Here is a 19,993-nt window from a genome sequence, read left to right as displayed (position 1 = left end):
TTTTTGAAGCAATATAAAAATATATAAAAGTACATGGAAGGACGCACAAAAAACACCGACAACCACAGTGACAGCAACAACTACTACATGTCCTTTTTACATTTTTCCACCCTAAACGTCCTTTTTTGTGTTTCATTCCATTTTACATCCTCATTCAGATTCACAGATCGACATGCAATATGTTTGTGAAGTACAACATGCTGTTTTTAGATTAAATCCATCAGCAAAGTGATGGGTAGGCATGGCTAGTGTGTTTAAAAGTAGCAGCGGTGATCAATGTTTTAAATTAAAAAAAACTCTGCATTCATGGGTGCAGAGGTCACGATGCCATTTCAGTCGATGCCACCACCGTCAGCAACATTACTCCCGAATGAATGTGCTCTCTGACACCTCACGGCCATTGCCTTCTCCTTCCAGCGCACAACTGTAGATACATCGATGTGTTTATTATGGGTGTGATGGTGATAGGGTGAAGAAACAAATGTAGACAAAACGATGAGCTGCATTGTGCAGAAACCAGGAGCGAGTGTCCCTCATGACATCAGAGGCAGGACAAGCGCCCAGGGTTTCCATTCGAGACACTGCTCGGGTTAGAGGTTTGTCTCTCTCACCGTTGTGATTCTGGCTTCACTCCCATATGAAGTGACCGAAACAAAGAGCCTGAAATAGTGGCGATCCTTCAAGCCATGCATCACTGCTATGTACACAATAAGTGAAGCTCATTATACAGCTCAAGCATGCCAACAACAAAATCTACAAATTCAATTTGACAAATTGGTCATGTGAGTCCTTAGCTCGATAGTTTCCAGATCCAGTGTGTCTTGCATCCAACAACATTAAGTTATTCAGACTGGAGAGTGTGCATTGCTGTCAGAAAATGAAAACTTTTTTCCCCGTATGCGTAAGTGAGGTTAAGCAATTTGTTCACTCTGTCTGACCATCAGTATATTTCTATGATGCAGGAACTCCTTAATTTAAATTTAATTATATATATATTTGAATATATGTATTTAAAATGCATGTTGTGTTGTTGTATTTTGAACACCGTAGGGCACGGACCTGAAGTTTAGCAGTACTTGGCTCTGAATTTGGCAAATTGTACTGAATCTCATTCCGAGCGCACATGCACATTCACGGTAAAGGAATTGCTTCAGTGTGTCTGTCAATTTTTAGAGACTGCATAAAGAACAGGCGCGAATAAATAATTTAAATAAGTTGGTGTGAAAGACGTTGTATCAACGGCAGAAAATTTCTGGATTTTTTTTTCTACAGTCTTTAAAACTTTTGTTTTATTTCAGTTGAATTATATATTTGAATGCTGAAAAACACAAATAGCCTTGTTTACACCTCCAAAAACCTTCACTTTGGCAGTACTTGGGCAAAATGTTATGCCGTTTTGACCAATCACACGTTCTGAGTTTGGAATAACGAGATTTAGACAAAATTACGCCGCCTAGCGATGCAACAATGGAGCTAACTTAATCCATAAGATCTGTTTGTTTAGTGCATCTTTTTCTCAAAGATCGTTCCAAAATCATCAGTTTCTTCGAGAAGAGTTGGTAGAAGGCTCGGCTCTGGATTGTTCCGTTTGACCCATCAGCATCATATGGTTGCCATCGCTCCTGTTTTTCAATGTTCACGAACAAAGCTCATAAACAAAGCTCAATAAAACATGCTCGGAAATGCAAAGCAAGAGTTGTGAAAACCCTTCCCATGTCCCTTTTCTCAGACTTCGTTGGGTAAGGTGTTCTATGTACTCTCTAGTTATCTTTTCATTTCATGGACATCAGTATGATGCATAGTTTTGTTATCAGGTGCAGTCTTCTTGGAGGTTCCTCGATACCAGATTACACTGCTTGCTATCTCCTAGAGTGCAGTTTATGTCTGGGCAGCAAATTCTGCACTCCAAACAAATTGGCCAGGTGGTACACCTGTTTCATGTGAACGGCCTTCTTCGGGCACGTATGGTAAACAAATCAGATTATGTTGAGTAATGGTTGGAGCATCTGCTCTGAGTCTGGGAGGTTGGTGGTTCAAACACAGTCGAAGTCATACCAAAGACTTGAAAATGGTATGTGCTCTTCTTTGTTTGAAGTGGCAGAATGGCCTGTTCCTTCTGTGTACTTAAAATGGACGTCTCGTCCGCCAGTATTAATTGGTGGACGCTAAAGATCCCACATTGTTCTTCGCGAAGAGTAGGCGATCAATCGCCGGCACCATGGCCAAAAAAAATCCAAAATTCCTGCCCGAAACTCATGGTCCCCTTGTTCCAAGGGAACTAAGTGCAAAAGCATCAAAAGGATCCCTTTCCGCACCGTCCCTTGCCGCACCATCTCATAATATTGTCCCTTTTAGCACCATCCTATGATAGTGTCCCTTTCCGCACCATCCCCATGATATTGCCCCTTTCCGCACCATCCCCATGATATTGCCCCTTTCCGCACCATCCCCATGATATTGCCCCTTTCCGCACCATCCCCATGATATTGCCCCTTTCAGCACCATTTTTTTTGTCCCCCCGTCGCACCGCGGAGCGAAAGGGGGACTATGGTTTTGCGTGCGTCCGTGCGTGCAGACGTGCGTGTGTGCGTGCGTGCGTAAGCGAAGGACCGAATTCTAATTTGGTGTGTGGGTGCAACTAGGCATAAGGAAGAACGCCATTGAAAATTGGGTCGCCACGTCAAACGCTAAGATGGCCGCCACCGTATATATGTCTGAACCTTGTGAGCGAAATATCTTGAAAAATAAGCGAAGTACTAACTTCTAATCTGGTGTGTGGGTGTATCTAGGTATAAGGAAGAACCCTATTGCAAATTGGGTCGCCACGTCAAAATCCAAGATGGCCGCCTTGCGTCTTCCACTTTGTCAACTCACATCACTTCACCGACGGAGGACCTAGGCGTAACGCTTGTTTTGTATACAAGATCAAGGCTCGTGGAAGAGCTAACATTAATGACAAAAAAAACAAACGGACAAATCAGACGAAATAGAGGGAGCGGGAGACAAGGTGTGGAGAGAGGGGAAGCACACAAGTACAACGTTTGAGAGCAGGGACATTGGGAGATCTGTGGGAGGGAGAGGGCTTGGGGGGATGAGGCGTGGGGAGGAGGGTGGGGGGTGGGAGAGGTAAAAAAAACATGGACACAGCTCGGACTTCCAGGAAAGAAGTCGGTATTTCAGCAAAGTGGATCTGGGGTGAATTAACAGGGGTAGAAAAGATCAAGTTTTTGGATGGGGGAAGATAAGAGATGGTGGTGAACAGCTGTTTTAAAGACCTGGAGGGATGAGTGGGATTGAAGGGAGTGAGGGAGTTTGTTCCAGAGGTGGGAGAAAAGGGGAATGAAAGAGTGAAGGTGAGCAGCGTCTTGATTTTGGCAGTTTCACCAGAAGAGGGTTGCAGGCAGATCTTGTGTGACCTGTAGGAGTATTTGGGGGACAGAGCACAGACAGGGATGGGGGAGGGGGGGGGCAAGGCTAGAGAGGAGTCGGTAGAAGACAGAAAGACCACCAACCTGCCTGCGGTGAGTAAGTGAAAGCCCCTCCGCTGGGCATGCGGATTAGTAGTAGTTGTAGTGGCAGCAATACTTTCTTGTTTGATGCTCAGTATTTAAAAGGTACAGAGCATGGACAAATAACCATAGGTTGGCAACCATTGCGCAGGCATGATCGGCCTAATGGTCTCCTTCTGCATTGACGTTGCTTGGAAGGTAGGTCATATCTATTTATTTGTTTATTTGATTTATTCATAGCATTGCTTTATTCATCTCTCTATTCCATTTTCTCACATTGGTGGTTTTGGATTAAGTACATTCGATTTATATTTTGGGGATATACATGTATGCAAATATAGCGAACTCTCCATCCTCCCCCCTTCCCTCCACCCTCTCCCCTTCCCACTACCTCCCACTCCCCCCCCCCCCACCCCCCCAATACTCCATACATGCCTGTCCGTTCCCTCCTCTTCCTTCAATCTTTTCTCAAACATATTTTTCCCACCACCCTCTTGACTCCTTTCTCTCGAAAACCATTCCCCCTTGTTCTCCTTTTTTCAATTTTATTTCTCCATTTTTAGACCCTCCCTCACCCCCCTCCCACCTCCCCACGTCCTCCTGCCTCGACTAATATAAAAATATGGTTTTATAATTATTATATGTATGGCAATCTCTTCAAAACTTCCTGAGAACGTTGTACAATACATAAGTACATTCATCATATACATCCACCATATATTAATATATAATTAATTACCACACCCATGGTACCAATTGACTGAGTGTGGTTTTGGCCACGTGTTCTGTGTGGTATTCTAATTTGGAGTTCCCCGAGTGCCTCCACATTATGTCTCCATAAATATCCATAATTTTTCCAAGTAATGGAATTTTTTTTTGTTGGCATTTTTTCCTCATTATTTAATGTCCCACATTACACTATCCCTTTTAGCACCATCCCATGATATTGTCCCTTTTAGCACCATCCCATGATATTGTCCCTTTTCGCACCATCCCATTATATTGTCCCTTTCTGCACCATCCCATTGTATTGTCCTTTTTAGCCCCATCCCATTATATAATCACTTTTAGCACCATCCCATGATATTGTCCTTTTAGCACCATCCCATGATATTGTCCCTTTTAGCACCATCCCATGATATCGCCCCTTTCTGCACCATCCCATGATATTGTCCCTTTCTGCACCATCCCATGATATTGTCCTTTTCCACACCATCCCATGATATTGTCCCTTTCCGCACCATCCCGTTATATTGTCCCTTTTAGCGTCATCCCATGATATTGTCCTTTTTAGCACCATCCCATGATATTGTCCCTTTCCGCACCATCCCATGATATTGTCCCTTTTAGCACCGTCCCATGATATCGTCCCTTTCCGCACCATCCCATGATATTGTCCCTTTTGGCACCATCCCATGATATCGTCCCTTTCCACACCATCCCATGATATTGTCCCTTTCCGCACCATCCCATGAAATTGTCCCGACCCGCACCATCCCATGATATTGTCCCTTTTCGCAACAACCCATTATATTATCCGTTTTAGCACCATCCCATGATATGGTCCCTTTCTGCACCATCCTATGATATTGCACCTTGTAGCACCATCCTATGATATTGCACCTTGTAGCACCATCCCATTATATTATCTCTTTTAGCACCATCCCATTATATTGTCCCTTTCCGCACCATCCCATAATATTGCCCCATTCAGCATCATCCCATGAAATTGTCCCTTCCCGCACCATCCCATGATATTGTCCCTTTTCGCAACAACCCATTATATTATCTGTTTTAGCACCATCCCATGATATTGTCCCTTTCTGCACCATCCTATGATATTGCACCTTGTAGCACCATCCCATGATATTATCCCTTTTATCACCATCCCATGATATTGTCCCTTTCCGCACCATCCTATGATATTGTAGCTTTTAGCACCATCCCATGATATTGTCCTTTTTAGCACCGTCCCATGATATCGTCCCTTTCCACACCATCCCATGATATCGTCCCTTTCCACACCATCCCATGATATTGTCCCTTTCCGCACCATCCCATCATATTGTCCCTTTTAACACCATCCCATGATATTGTCCCTTTCCGCACCATCCCATGATATTGTCCCTTTCCGCACCATCCCATAATATTGCCCCTTTTCGCACCCACCAATTATATTATCCCTTTTACCACCAGCCCATTATATTATCCGTTTTAGCACCATCCCATGATATCGCCCCTTTCAGCATCATCCCGTGATATTGTCTCTTTCCGCACCATCGCATGATATTGTTCCTTTCCGCACCATCCCATTATATTGTCCCTTTTACCTCCAACCCATTATATTTTCCCTTTTAGCACCATCCCATGATATTGTCCCTTTTAGCACCATCCCATGATATTGTCCCTTTTAACACCATCCCATTATATTGTCCCTTTTAGCACCATCCCATAATATTGCCCCTTTCAGCACCATTCCATGATATTGCCCCTTTTCGCACCCACCAATTATATTATCCCTTTTAACACCATCCCATTATATTGTCCCTTTTATCACCATCCCATGATATTGTCCCTTTTAGCACCATCCCATTATATTGTCCCTTTTAGCACCGTCAGCTGTGTAAGTTTTTGAGTTTTTGTGGTGCAGTTCCTTTTTAACAGTCGCTTGTGTTCGATGGTTCACTTCACTGTGTAAGTTACAATCCGGACCAGACAGGTACGTGAATTACTATCATGAATATGTAGCTGACTCAGCTACTCTCTGCATGCTGAGCAGGGGGGAAACAAAAATTCTCACCAATTCGGATTCCCACCATTTTTGTTTAACCATCGACAGAAGCGATAAAATAGAAAGGTATCTAAGAGTTGAGTATGTTCTGTTAGACTTTGGCAAAACAAAGTTTTTGACTTTGCAAACCATCAGTTTATGGATATTGGAACGATTGTTCTGTTTGAAGACTTTTGGTTTGTTTTGCTTTGCCAACCCACATCCCTTATGGCTCCATGTCTCCTCCATTTTGTCCCTCAAAAGGACACTGTCAGTCTCCTTCCTACCTCTCTCTCTACTCTTCCTTTTGTTCTCTTATGTCCTGATCTTTTCTATGTTCTAGCTCCTCTACAATCTTTGACTTTGGATACAAAAAAGAAGAAGAAAAAAAAAAGATTTTTAGGGGTCAAGGGTTACATCTGTTACCCATAAAGCGTAAGCAAGATCTTTGGTGCCTGAAGAGAAGAAAAAAAAAAAGCAATTTTATGCCGAGTTGGCTCTTCCAATATTGTAAGCTGTAACGTTTTGCTGCAAAACCTCGTGTGGGATTTTCTCTAAAAGTTTCATGAGCTGTGCCGTATCTATTTGTGCCAGCATCACACGCACTCGCCAAGGGCTGAGGCAAGCTTTCTGCTGGACCATCGCTTGGCGATGCATTGGCCTTGTCTAAGTGTTTGGAGAGCGATACCTTTTTTTTTGGCTTCTAACGTATGTTAACAACCATTGTCCTTTTCCATCTGGAATGGTGCTTCTTCTTGGCCTCGATTTTCAACGGGACAGCAGGCAGGCGAAAGATTTTCAGGTGGACGGAGATAAGTCCTCTATCGTGTGAGGTTCTTCTGTGTGCTATCTCTTGCAGCCATCTGGCACTTGGCCGGCCACCTCGGTCCTCTGTGCAGTGGTGAGGGTGCACAAGGGTCTGCGAGCAGCGACTTGACAAATGACTTCGATATCGCTTCGGAATTAGAACACACTAATGCCTTGCAGCAATATCAGCACTCGCCTTGTCTCTCCTTGTCTCTGCCAAGGCAAAAGCCCGAGCTCGAGTGGTTACACAGCCCTGGGCTATAGAATGTGCTCACGTGTAGACAAAAAAAACATCTTTAGTCGCATTGCAGGGAAGAGTGTTCGTTTATTTCGACTTTCGTGGTTTGAAAAAGGATTCGCTTAAAAGGAAGATCATCATTCTGTCGTGGCTTGTGAAAGAACCTCTTCGTATTCGTAGGACCCCAGTCCCCGAGACAAAGATTCGCCGGACTCACGAGAGTGGGGCGTAACATATATGTGCACGAAGACATTCACACATGCATACATGCATGGGTTATTAAGTCTCGGTGACACATCTTGAGGCCAGGATCTTTCTCCTCGTCAAGGTTGTCAACAACCACCAGGTTCGTCCTTAGCCTGAAGCACACAACGACGAGTCATCACACTTCAGATTATTTCTTGACCCAAGTTGTATCTTTGACATCCAAGTCTCATAACTATTGATGCTACTCCAAAGTATTCTCCTTCAATGTATGCGTGCACACACGAATGGATGTGAGGGTGAGATTCCACCTTTCGGAAGGAAGATCCTGCCAAAGGGTTCAGAAATCGCGTTCGGCTCTGCATTGCTTTCCGCGATGAGCCAGCTGTCTGTCTCCATTTAAATGCAAGGATTTCCCCACGGTACGAATAATGCCAGTATATTCATATATTCACATCTGACTTATTTATTATCACAGCAGCGTGTGTCTCATCATTATGTTACTTTTTTTTTTTTTTGTCTTTGTGTGTTTTCCGCGATGTCAAAATAACCAGATCCAGGTAAACAGGTTCCTAGTCTTATTCCCATTGGGATATCATAGATTATGCACTTGGCAGGGCTATCTTTGTGCAGATGCTTAGTGTCATTGCCCTGGCGGGCATGCTGATACACTAGGGGTCAAGCAGATGTTAAAATTTTGAACCATCTGGTGCGTAGTGTTAGTTGTCAGAACTCCAGAAACAAACGTAATTTAAGTGAATACAAATGCAGTTCGCGAGAAGAGAGTTGGAGCAACATACAAGTAATATTTAACTTGAGTTGCCCCAATTTATCAGGGTCATATAATCAATCATATAGGCCTGGCTATGATGTATCACACAATCAGAGTCCATTCGGGGAGAGTAGCCCTTGACCTCTTGCTGTCAACTGGGAGGACACAGACTGTGTTCCTTGTCCAGCGTTGATTGGCAGAGCACACGATGATCGAAATGCATAATGATGGGGGGATTGATGAAAAATTTGTGCCTTCATCCCTTTCGAGGGAAACCTCATCATTCGCAACAAATCTTCCTATTATTCCCTCTATTGATCCGTTAGATCCTCCTCCGGTGCATTCCCGTGCACTCTATGCTAATTCATTAAGAGGTTTTAACAATCCATGCGAGACTCATGGCTTGATTAAAAACAATTCACGAGCTGTCACTTTACGTCACCCTGCCCAAAGTGGCTTCTGCTTTTTATGGCGTAGCCCATTGGGCAAAGCCGTCTAGAACAGCGTTTGTTTGTGTGTGTGTGTGTGTATGTGTGTGTGTGTGTGTGTGTGTGTGTGTGTGTGTGTGTGTGTGTGTGTGTGTGTGTGTGTGTGTGTGTGTGTGTGTGTGTGTGTGTGTGTGTGTGTGTGTGTGTGTGTAAGGATGTGTGTATGTAGGGGTGATGTGATGTGATTACGTCTGTGATGTCATTACTGACTCCACACACCGCCATTTTTATTTATATGCCGTTCAGGCCGAACATGTTGTCAAACCTGTCATGTACCACGATCGCCATGCTCTACCTTCATGTTCTTCATGAGGTGTGAAACACACCAAACCGCTTATTAAAATGATCATCAAATATCGAAAGCATCAGTGTTACGGGTCTTCCAACGACACGGTACGTATAGGCCTTAGGCTTCATGACTTCATGCCTCACCTTCAGGCTACTTCGGACAAATTAGACCAAGGCTCTTAATACAGCAGTATCGTTTTTGTAATAATAATAACATTAATAATAATAATAATATAGTAAATATAATTGTGACACTGCAATCCCTTTGTCGTGGCTGCAAAGTTACTGGATTGAAGCGGTGTATAGTTGGTTCATTGTTGGCTCGAAACATAGAATAAACCAGGGTCTCAATGCAATCTCTTCACTTCAATGGTAACAGACAGCTTAGAGATTAGAGTACTTCAAAATAATTCAATACTTGCATTATTTGCTAACTGGTATCCCCACCCAGGTCATACTATCCTCTTCAACTAAAGTATCAAACAAGCCCGGCTACGCCGCTGTTACACTTTCGGTCTTGTTTTTCCAAGTTCTACTTGAGGTTCCTCTGTATGTCATGGTTCGGCTGGTACTCGTCATCTTCTCCTGCTGACAAGGATATTGCACCCAAAACTGCTGTCTGAGAATGGTTGTCGATGCAAGCTTTTGTAAATGCAAGTGGCCACTGCTCGAAGCTCGCTAGGTCGGGCAGGCCTAACCCAATTTTACGTGGCAGGAGTTGTAGACGTGGAATTTGGTGGATCTGCTTGCACTTGCTCCATGGATTTGAATTGGCTTTTTAATAACCTTAATGGTTGTGCCATACTGTAACAGTAATTTATATCCCGATTATACTGGTGTATAAAATCAAATCATCAGCACAAGCATACATAAGCCAAGCTGGACTCTGCTGTTCTCATCAAAGATGTGGTTTTTCTTTCAGTGATTAATATGTCTTTCCGTATTGTCGAGAGCATGTGGAAACACTTCTCATCCATCAATGGTCATGTCAGAAAGTGGACCAGTTAAAGGAATACCCAATGTGAAAGTGCTTGAGTGGTTTTTCTGCACAATGAAAATCCTCCGGAGCACTTTGTAATCACCTGGGCATTTTTGAAGGCCTTCATTTACCATAGGCGTGTGGTTGTCCTGGCAAGATAGACTGTTGTCAAAAGTAAAGTTGCACACATTGTTGTTCCTTGTGTTCTGATGTCTCTGCATATTTGGTGTGCATTTGGGGTTAGCTTGTACATACTGGGCAGTATAACCTGGTCTACTTGAGCCTTTCGTGTAACTGGGTCTCACAGTCATTTTGGTCCGAGGCTCTTCGCAACCACCTTTCCTTGGAGTCGAGTTACATATTCCTGCAGCTCCCTTGGAAACACGAGTGTCACGTCTTGTAGACACGGTAAAACCCATTGCCCCCGGGGGGCAAACATATGTCGGAGACTGCTGGCAGTCGGTCTGACTCTAACGCTGTCCGTCACAGGCGGCTGGCCGGTGGAATGAGTTACGGACCGCCGCTTGCACACCTCCCCGCACACCTTGATTGATGGCTGTTGTTACTGCCCTTGACGACGCGATGTGCGCCAGGCACTGGGGTGGAAATGATTGTGCTGAGTGCTGTGGCTGACGTGGCCCCACCACAAAAACTGACACCACAGTTAAAGGCCTGGTCTGTATGTGCCTGAGATATGCAACGATGCGTTTTCACAACTGCTGGGTTCTTGTTCACATTTACAAGTGCACCTTTTGTGGAGTAATCTGTGCCATCGCGGGGAACACGTGCAATCAATTACATCCATTTTGGATGCGTCGAAACAAAATAACAGAAATTTACCATTTCACTAATTTGAAAGGCAAGACTGGGTCGCACCTTGTAGGTGTTTCAGAAAATTCTCTGAAGGGCAAACATTTTCAACAGTTGCCGATTTCATTTTACGCTCGACTTTTGACCTTGAAATTATATAAAAACAATCAATTCGTGACCACAGAAAGAACCCTGTCCAACTCTATTGCCTTTCCGACATCATCTTTCCATACAAGCAGACATTCTACTCCCATGTGGCCTATTTGAAGGCCTGTGCATTTGGTTTAATTTATCAGATTTGAATTTCAAATGGCGTTCCAGGTGAGCGTTTCTCCTAATAAAGCGGGCAGGTCTTCAAGGTGCCGGGAAATAGACTATCATCAACGAGGCTTCATCGTTGTCTATGCTGTGGTTCACCCAATGCCTTGCACTTCGACAAATGTATTTTTATACAACATAAGCAGCTTGTACCATACTTTGGATATTCCTTCAAAATGACCCAATTCGCCAAAACCTCATGCAGATCCTTGTGTGCAGTTTTCTGAGTGCAGGAGCTGTTTTTGAAAATATTTTGCTTTTGATTGAGGAGTGCATTCGAATACGATTTTGACAGGACCTCATTTTGAATGGAAGACCTAATTTTGATTGGATGACTCGATTTTAATTGGCTCAGATTTTAATGGGATGTGTGACCTGATTTTAATTGGCTCAGATTTTGATTGGATGTGAGCTGATTTTGATTGGCTCTGATTTTGATTGGATGTGACCTGAGTTTAATTTGCTCCGATTTTAATTGAATGACCTGACTTTGATTGGCTTGAATTTTAATTGGATGAGATCTGACTTTTATTGATCTGTTTTTACTTGGAAACATCATACATTATTTTTGATGTCAGACGAACCCCAACCCCAACAGCTTTAATGTGTTTGTTACTGATTTGAACTTATCCGATTTTGAATGTATTATCACATCAGAGGCCCGCAAATGTGATATGCCTCAGCGCTAGGATATTTGATCCCGCAAACAGCCAAAAGGGTGGTAAGCTAAACTGTGTTCAAATACAAAATTCCCTGCGATCGGATACACCTTACGATTCCCCAAGGTTAGTCCCAACTCAGCCAAATTCGGCGGAGGAATGCGCACGTGAGGCGATAGATGGGAAAACGTCTCTTACCCTTATAAAGGTTTTTTTTTTTCATTAAAAGATGCAGGGCGAAGAGGTGGAAGAGATGTTGGGAACAGAAAAACTCAAGCGACACGACAGACATATATATAGAGAGGGGAATATTCAAACACATGTACAATTAAATAAATAATCCTATTCCAATAGGCTCCACAGAAACCAAACTCTTACAGACGAAGGGGAAACAGTCAAAGACTTCCTACAGCATGATGCGGATGCCATCGATTGTCTCATGGCAGGTGGGCGAAGGAGATCAATGTCAGGGTGTTCGGGCTCCACTGGTCTCGCATTCTCCTGGCCTGTCCACCGCAGTCCAAAACGCCAGCAATCTAACCCTAACAGCAAGAGAGCAACGGGGGCAAAGAGCAATGAGAGACCACTGGGGACGAAGAACGAGAGAGAGCACCAGAGACAAAACAGCAACGAGGGCGGAGAGCGCACCGGGAACGAAGAACAGTGAGAGTAAGCAACGGGGGCGAAAAGCAGTGAGATCGAGCGCGCTCCAGTTTTCATCAGCACGGTACCTCCGACGCTTGGTGCTCATTGGTTGCTGATCGAGATGGGGCGGCACTCCTTCCCGAGCGTTTGTCCAACCTTTTCCCCCCACTCATTCAGAATGTTCCTGTGGCTAGAAGGCTGATGTTTATCCAATGTCCACCTCTTGCCCTCAGCAGATTCGCCTTACCGGCTCTACTGTCTACCGCATTACCATGGCTTTCTTGCACTAGCCAAATCAATCATGATCTGAAGTGCGACGTGCTTCTTTGTTTTCAGAAAGTCCTCCACCCAGCCGTGCCTGCTTTATGGCAAGGCTTTATGCATACAACCTTACCTTGTCTATCTTAAAGGTTACACTAACGGCCCTCCCCTAAATGCACATATAACGTACATCTTAGCCTAATGCATCCTTGTTACATGGCAATCTAACCTACTCAAAATGTATGGTCTATACGAGAGGCTTATGAGTTATGACATTCTAACTATGGAGCCCCCACCTTCCCCTTCTACATTACAGTATGTTTGTTTTTTGGATATCATTTTGAGATAATTTGATTTCAATTAGCTGATACTCCCACTCTACCTTCCTGTGAATCGAGAATGCTTGTTTACCTTACTGTGCTCACCTCTTAGTACCATTTCACACCCAAAGCCTTTGCGGGACCAAATTTACTCCAAAATGAGGCAGCGTGGAGGTGGACGAGTAGACCCCGCGCGTGAGCAATTTGCTGGACATGCTGGGGCAGAGTTGTTGGTGGGGGCAGAGGGCAGGAAGTTCTGAGCTTGCACTCGCACCATTGCCTTGATTCTAACTTTACAATGGAATCTGGCTCTGGAACATTCGTATGACACATTCACTACTGAAAGATGATGATATGATGATGAGATACACGACTGGTCAAAAGTTTTAGAACACCTCAATTTTTCCAGTTTTTATTGAAATTTACGCAGTTTTATGTCCAGTGAATAACCTGAAATGGTACAAAGGTCAGCAGTAAACTGCTCGAGGTTAAAAAAACAGTTTAGGTTAGCAAAAACGGGAAAATAATGTAAATTGCACAGTTATATTGTAAAAAAAAAAAAAAGGCCTTCTTCAGGGAACAAGTAATGGGTTAACAACTTACAGCTGTTCTGCAGCAATGTAAGTAAATTAAGCCTTGAAAGTTGATGCAAACAATTCCTACAGGTGTCCCAACCTCTGCTGATTACTTGATTACAAACCCCCTGTCTGTATAAAAACAGTATTGGAACAGAGTGTTATTACACCCTCTGAAGCATTATTTGGACAATATTGCACTGCAGGAAGTAGTATATTGGAAACTGGAGGAAACTCTGACAGGAAGAGGTCTGGCAGACCCAAAGCCACAACAGAATCAGAAGACAAGTTTCTGAGAGTCAACAGCTTGCGTGATAGGCGGCTCACATGACAACAGCTTCAAGCACAGCTTAACACTGGTCGAAGTAAGCAAGTCTCAGTTTCAACTGTGAAGAGAAGACTTTGAGCTGAAGGTTTGACAGGTTGAGTGGTAGTAAGAAAGCCATTGCTAAGATGGCAAAATATGAAAAAGAGGTTTGCCTGGGCCAGAAAGCACCACCAGTGGACTAATGAAGACTGGAAGAAGGTCTCATGGATCGATGAATCAAAATTTGAAATCTTTGGTTCATCACGCAGGGTTTTTGTGCGCCGTCGAGTAGGCGAAAGGATGGTTCCTCAGTGTGTGACACCAACTGTCAAACATGGAGGAGGAAGCGTGATGGTCTGGGGCTCTTTTGCTGGATCCAGAGTCGGCGACTTGCACAGAGTTACTGGCACCCTGAACCAAAAGGGCTACCACAGCATTTTGCAGCGCCATGCAACACCCTCTGGTATACGCCTAGTTGGTCAGGGGTTCATCCTACAGCAAGATAATGACCCTAAACACACCTCCAGGCTATGTCAAAACTACATTCTAGGAAAATGACAAGACGGTGAGCTTCAAATCATGGAATGGCCAGCACAGTCTCCAGACTTAAACCCCATCGAGCTGGTTTGGGATGAACTGGACAGAAGGGTGAAAGCAAAGCAACCTACAAGTGCAACACATTTGTGGGAACTTCTGCAACAGTGTTGGGAAGAACTTCCCGAACAATATTTGATTTCCATTGTAGAAAGAATGCCACGAGTGTGTTCGGCGGTTATATCTGCAAAAGGTGGCTACTTTTCTGAGTCAAAAATTTAAATTACATTTTGTTAAACAAAATGATTCTACGATTTCTTTTTTTATCTCCAATTGTTTATTTGTTCTCTGCTTAATTTCAGAGTACATTGAGACATTAAACTGCGTAAATTTCAATAAAAACTGGAAAAATTGAGGTGTTCTAAAACTTTTGACCGGTAGTGTAGAGTAATGCTGCGAGAGCTCAAGAGCAGTTTATTCCAATTGCGTGCACTTGGGAGTAAGTGGTACTGTGCTAATATACAGCAGGATAGTCTACATTTTGTCTCAGTTAAGTTTTCCATTGTAGCACAACCTGCACCATTCTTTCTTTCTTTTTACCTCCATCACCGAAGATGGATGGAGGTTATGTATTCACCCCTGTCTGTTTGTGAATAGAGGTATGCTCTCTACTGAGTGCTGTTCTAGTTTCAATTGTTTCTTTCACTCAACAGTTGTCAAACCAAGGCCCTTACTGGCTAGGCTAGGCCATATCCATCCCATACACGTGTCAAATGTTGTTCTTTTTATGGCCAGTTATATTTAGTCTTTGAGCTATTTTCATTCGCAAACGACATCAAAGAACGAGCGGACCCGCCTGTGGACTTCTCGTGTCTTCTTAATCTGATAAAAGCACACCATAGTTTTAGATCTTCTACCAGCAATTTGTATTTCTGGGGTCACTTCATGAGTTCATCAATAACCATGGGCAAACACTCAAACATTTGAGCCTGACTATTAGCCATGGTCCTTCTTGGGCAAACCTTATTTACAAGATGGCCTCCAAAAACAGTCACATACTGGGCATCCTTTGGCACGCAAGGTCTTCCCTTTGCCAATCTGAACTTCTGACAACCTATAATGCCTTCATTTGGAGCTTCATGGAGCATTGCTCTTCCCTTTGGATGGTCAACCCTGCCTCACACCTTGCCCTTCTTGATGCCGTGGAAAGCAAATGCCTTAAAATAATTTGGATCTCCTGCAATGAGGCTGTGTCGAGGCCTATTACTTTCACATCACAGACAGGTTGTTGGTCCCTCTGTATTCTACCATTGCTTTTTTTGGTCTTGCGTCCTCTGCCATCCCTTGGCTCTGTCCTTTCCAGGTTTCTATATGGCACACACAGTCTGACAGTAACCCTTTTCTTATTAATCTCCCAAAATCCAGGCTCACTGTTCACCTCCACTCTTTTGTTCCTCTTTTATCTCGCCTCTGGAACCCACTTCCCCAGTCTTTTCAGTCCCATTCTTCCCCCCAGGGCGTCAAGACAGACGCTCATCTCTACCTCGGGTCATCCCCCATCCATACTCATGATTTATTCTTCCTCAAATGACCCCATTCCTAAGCACACCCTTTTCCAGATTATTATGATTTTTTTCACCACTTTTCGTTTGTTCGTTGTCACCAAGTTTGTTCCTTTTCTGTTTCATCCTCACTTTCCCCTTGTTCTTCCTCTGCCTCTTCTTCTTCTTCTTCTTCTTCTTCTTGCTCTGTGTTATTCAGCTTGTGTGCAGCTTGTCACTCCCATGTGTACTTCTCCTCCTCCCCTTGATCTCTCACTCTTACTTCTCTCCCACCACTTCTCTGTTATTGGTATTTTCCCCCTTTCCTTTGTGTTCCCCTTCATTCTGCTCTAGCTCTTCCATGGGCCTCAATCATGTAATACGGAAAACAAGCAAAAAGAACGTGCGAGCAGAATGACAGCAGCAGCAAGCATGAGAAAAGCTGCACACGATGTGGCACCGAGTCTGAGGCTTATATTATTTGTTCTTTACATCCTTGTTTTTCATCGGGATAAGCCGACCCGTTTTGCTCGGCAAGCCGGCGCTCTAGCTCTCCGGAAGGTTTTACTCCTTGGTGATGGCTGTCTTGCCACACTGCACTACAATGTGACCACGGTAGCCAACCTTTGCTAACCCTGCTTCGTACGGAGCTGATGAACTGCTAGCTCAAAGACCTTTGACTCCAGGAGTTCGCTCTTGGAGAGTAACCGCGGGGGGTAGGTGGCCAGGTCGCAGCATGTACTGGCTCGGTTCACCTGCCCCATTATTTACTTTCTGCTGTTTCTTTTGCTTGTCTGGCAGTCAGAATATCGATTGCTTAGGGCAGTACGCGCTGGCCATGGAATAACTTTTTGTTTGTAGGACACAAAAGAAAAGAAAATGCATTTACGAGTTATTTTTATTTATTTAATAACGAATATGGATAAATGGTTTTGCGTAAGCTGTACCCATTAGTCAATTTTTGCTTAGCATGCATTTTAAACATTTTCTTTTCCAGGATTTTTCTTTTTATACATAGAGTCGGTGAAGTTGTTAAAATACCAATTGAAAGAAAACGGAAGGCAAGTACAGATCGGTTTTGTGGACATGGACAAAGAATCAGGTCTAAAGTTTTCACGTTTTTTATTTTTATTTTTGTATACCAAGTCGAGGCTCGTATAAGAGCTAACACATAGAAAACATGGTCTTAAACGAGAGCTAATTGAAGAATACCCCAGTTGAAGACCATCTTTTGTCAAAATGTTGGACCTGAGCTTTGCCTATACAACTAATTAATCAAGCTGGTGGACGAGCCCTCTATAAGCTCGACATTATAAACCTAATTTGTTAGCCAGTCCCCTGCACAGCAGTCTGGGCTGTAACTTTTTTACCATTTGAATTTTGTCATCAAATTTTCGCCAAAGGTTTATTATGATAATGCGGAGAAGGGAAATTGATAATTTTGTCAAACGGTCAAAGCTCAAGGTTGCGTAAAATCACCAATTGTCACCCGATTGACCCTAAATTTAAAGAATTTGCATATCAAATCACTGAATTGGTTCACTAATCAAAAGGTATGAGTCAATTTCTTTTTAGATAAAAGGGTCAAAGGTCAAGGTTGCGTAAAATCACCAATTTTCGTCCAATTGACCTGAAATTTTAAGAATTTACATATTAGCTTACAGAAATGATTCATCAATCAAAAGCTAGAAGCTGATTTTTTTAGATAAAAAGGTCAAAGGTCAAGGCTGCATAAAATCATCAATTTCATTTTCATTCTGCATTTTTTAACTGTTTTCGTTATTTTGAGCATATGAAAGAAGAAGACGATGTCTGAATACAAACGTACGTGGACGGGCTTTGCATTTTCAGATGCTTTCTAGTTTTATTTTATTCCATTCAGTTAAACTCTTAACGAACTGGTAGAGGTAGTTTGGCCATTGCTGCCTTTTCACCAGTAGCATTTTAGTGCCCATCCCGAAGTTTGCCCCTTGGATGCAAAGAGCCAACCATTATTGGGGCAGATATCTACTCAGATAGAGCAAACCAGCTCATTAAACCCACTATGTCGGTCATTAATGAGCCACGGTGAGTTTTTCAACGATCCTGTGCACAGTACTTTTCTCCTGAAACAGCTCGTTTTCCAGAAGCTTTGAATCCAAATTGTTAACACTACTGCCTTCGGTCGTATTCGAACCTGAAACCTCTTTGCCGCTGGCTCAGTGTCCTTACCACGAGGTCAGTGACCTATTACATTCTGTGTTTAAGCCGCATGGTATTAGTTTGATAAATGTAGTGACAGTATTGTAAATGCAAAGACGTCACTTTCACTACTCGGACTACTCTCTCAAATTGCATTACATACTTTGTTGTGGAATTAAGCCTCATCCAATCAATATGGAGGCCACACAGTATCAGGGGCACCTTGACGTACTTTTTCTGTACAAAAACAAACGGATTTGCCAAAATCTCATCACGTTTGTATGCTGTTACAAAAGCTTTTTCTAAGCCTTAAAACCAACACCTTTATGCATAACCTACCTCGATTTCATTTATAACATTTGGGAATGCTTCACATTTTATTTTCAATTCATAATCTTCGCTTAAAGGATTGTACAGTTGAACCACTCCACTTTTCCTCATTTATTCCATCATACCAAGTGCAGGTGTTTAGGATATTGTGGGGGATGACCTTTGACCTGTGCTTAAAGACCCTGATGCCGAATCGGAGGGATTATTTGTATGACGTCTCTTGGGCCTTGTTAATGTCTCGTGCCGAAGGATGCCGGCAGAACAGAGCCAGCTTTGTTATATAAATGGAAGGCAGCTCCACTGGTCCCCCTGCCCCTATTGCCTCAAAATCCAAACTACGGTTTTCAAGCTCTCCATATCCATGTGCAATGGCATTACGACCTTTAACTCAACTCTCTCATCCAGCAAACTTTCCATGGGAATTGTGACATATTAGCAAATTTTTGGTGCAAAAGACGTCCAGCCACTTCTTGCAGTACAATAATTCTGAGTTTTTAGAAATACAGAAATGACTTTCATCTGACATGGCGAATCCACAAGCAATTGTTAAATTTCCTGAGACGGACCGTCCTTTGTAATTCCCCTGCTGCCTGGTAAACTTTCCACTCAGAAACTCGTAACTCCATGGATGGGAAGTTCGGCTAATGAATGGTTCCATCTGTCCACAATGTGTCCCCTGCCACAATTGGCAAGATGACATCACAATAGAGATAAGCAGCTTGTACAATCTCTCCACCATTAGGCATGACACTTTGGGGAAGTTTTTTCCTCTTCTGCTGAACTCCTTGATTTGATTTCCTCTTTCCTGATGAATCACAAACATCCTCTTTCAAGGGGCTTAACCGCAAGCACCTCCGACCCCTCACCTCTTCATCGCTAATGGGAATTTACGGAGGATTGGCTGAGTGTCCTTGAAGTCACTTGGACATTTATTTGTATGCAGGGAAAGGTTTGGCTTTGATTCTCTGGAGTTCAATGCCAACAAATGAAAACACTTTACTGATCTGTTGATGTATTAGATAAATGCACTAAATAATTGTTTTGCTCCGTCGGAGGTATTTTAGAGCTTCCTAACTCATTGGCTGCATTCACCTGGTCATGTTGATTGCATTCGCAGGAAGTTGTACTTTTGAAGAAGACTTTGGAACCTGTGGGTACCGGCTAGAGTCGGAAGCTGATTGGAATTGGGAGCAGGTGAACGCCAAGGAATTCCCGGCGCTGGAGTCTGTAATCCCATACGAAGGTGAAGTCATTTTTCATTCACCTTTGCTGCATTCCTTCTATCCCCCAGGATTTCCGTCTTAGTCTTAGTCCACAATGGCGAGAAATAATTCCGGAAATGGAAAGAATTCCATTGGAAAGAGGAGATTGAGAATTGTAAGTGATTTATCAACAATGCATTTTTTCGAGGAGTCGCCAGTTTATTTTGTTGTTTGGGAAATAACTGATGAAAATTC

General features: G+C 43.3%; 1 protein-coding gene across 3 annotated transcripts in view; it reads left to right on the top strand.

Moving 5' to 3' along the window:
• The window catches only part of LOC137436662 (receptor-type tyrosine-protein phosphatase mu), a 571,417-nt gene that overhangs the window by 15,791 nt on the left and 535,633 nt on the right, over window positions 1-19,993 (top strand). For all 3 annotated transcript variants that reach the window (XM_068130656.2, XM_068130657.2, XM_068130658.2), the window contains exon 2: window positions 19,654-19,779. In XM_068130656.2, coding sequence (XP_067986757.2) covers window positions 19,654-19,779 — 126 coding nt within the window. The remainder of the gene's footprint in view (window positions 1-19,653; window positions 19,780-19,993) is intronic.

This window comes from Myxine glutinosa, chromosome 11, assembly GCF_964187855.1.
Source record: "Myxine glutinosa chromosome 11, kmMyxGlut1.1, whole genome shotgun sequence".
Classification (NCBI taxonomy): Eukaryota; Metazoa; Chordata; class Myxini; order Myxiniformes; family Myxinidae; genus Myxine; species Myxine glutinosa.
Note: the sequence above shows the minus strand (reverse complement) of the source record. Positions and strands in the feature narration are given on the sequence as shown.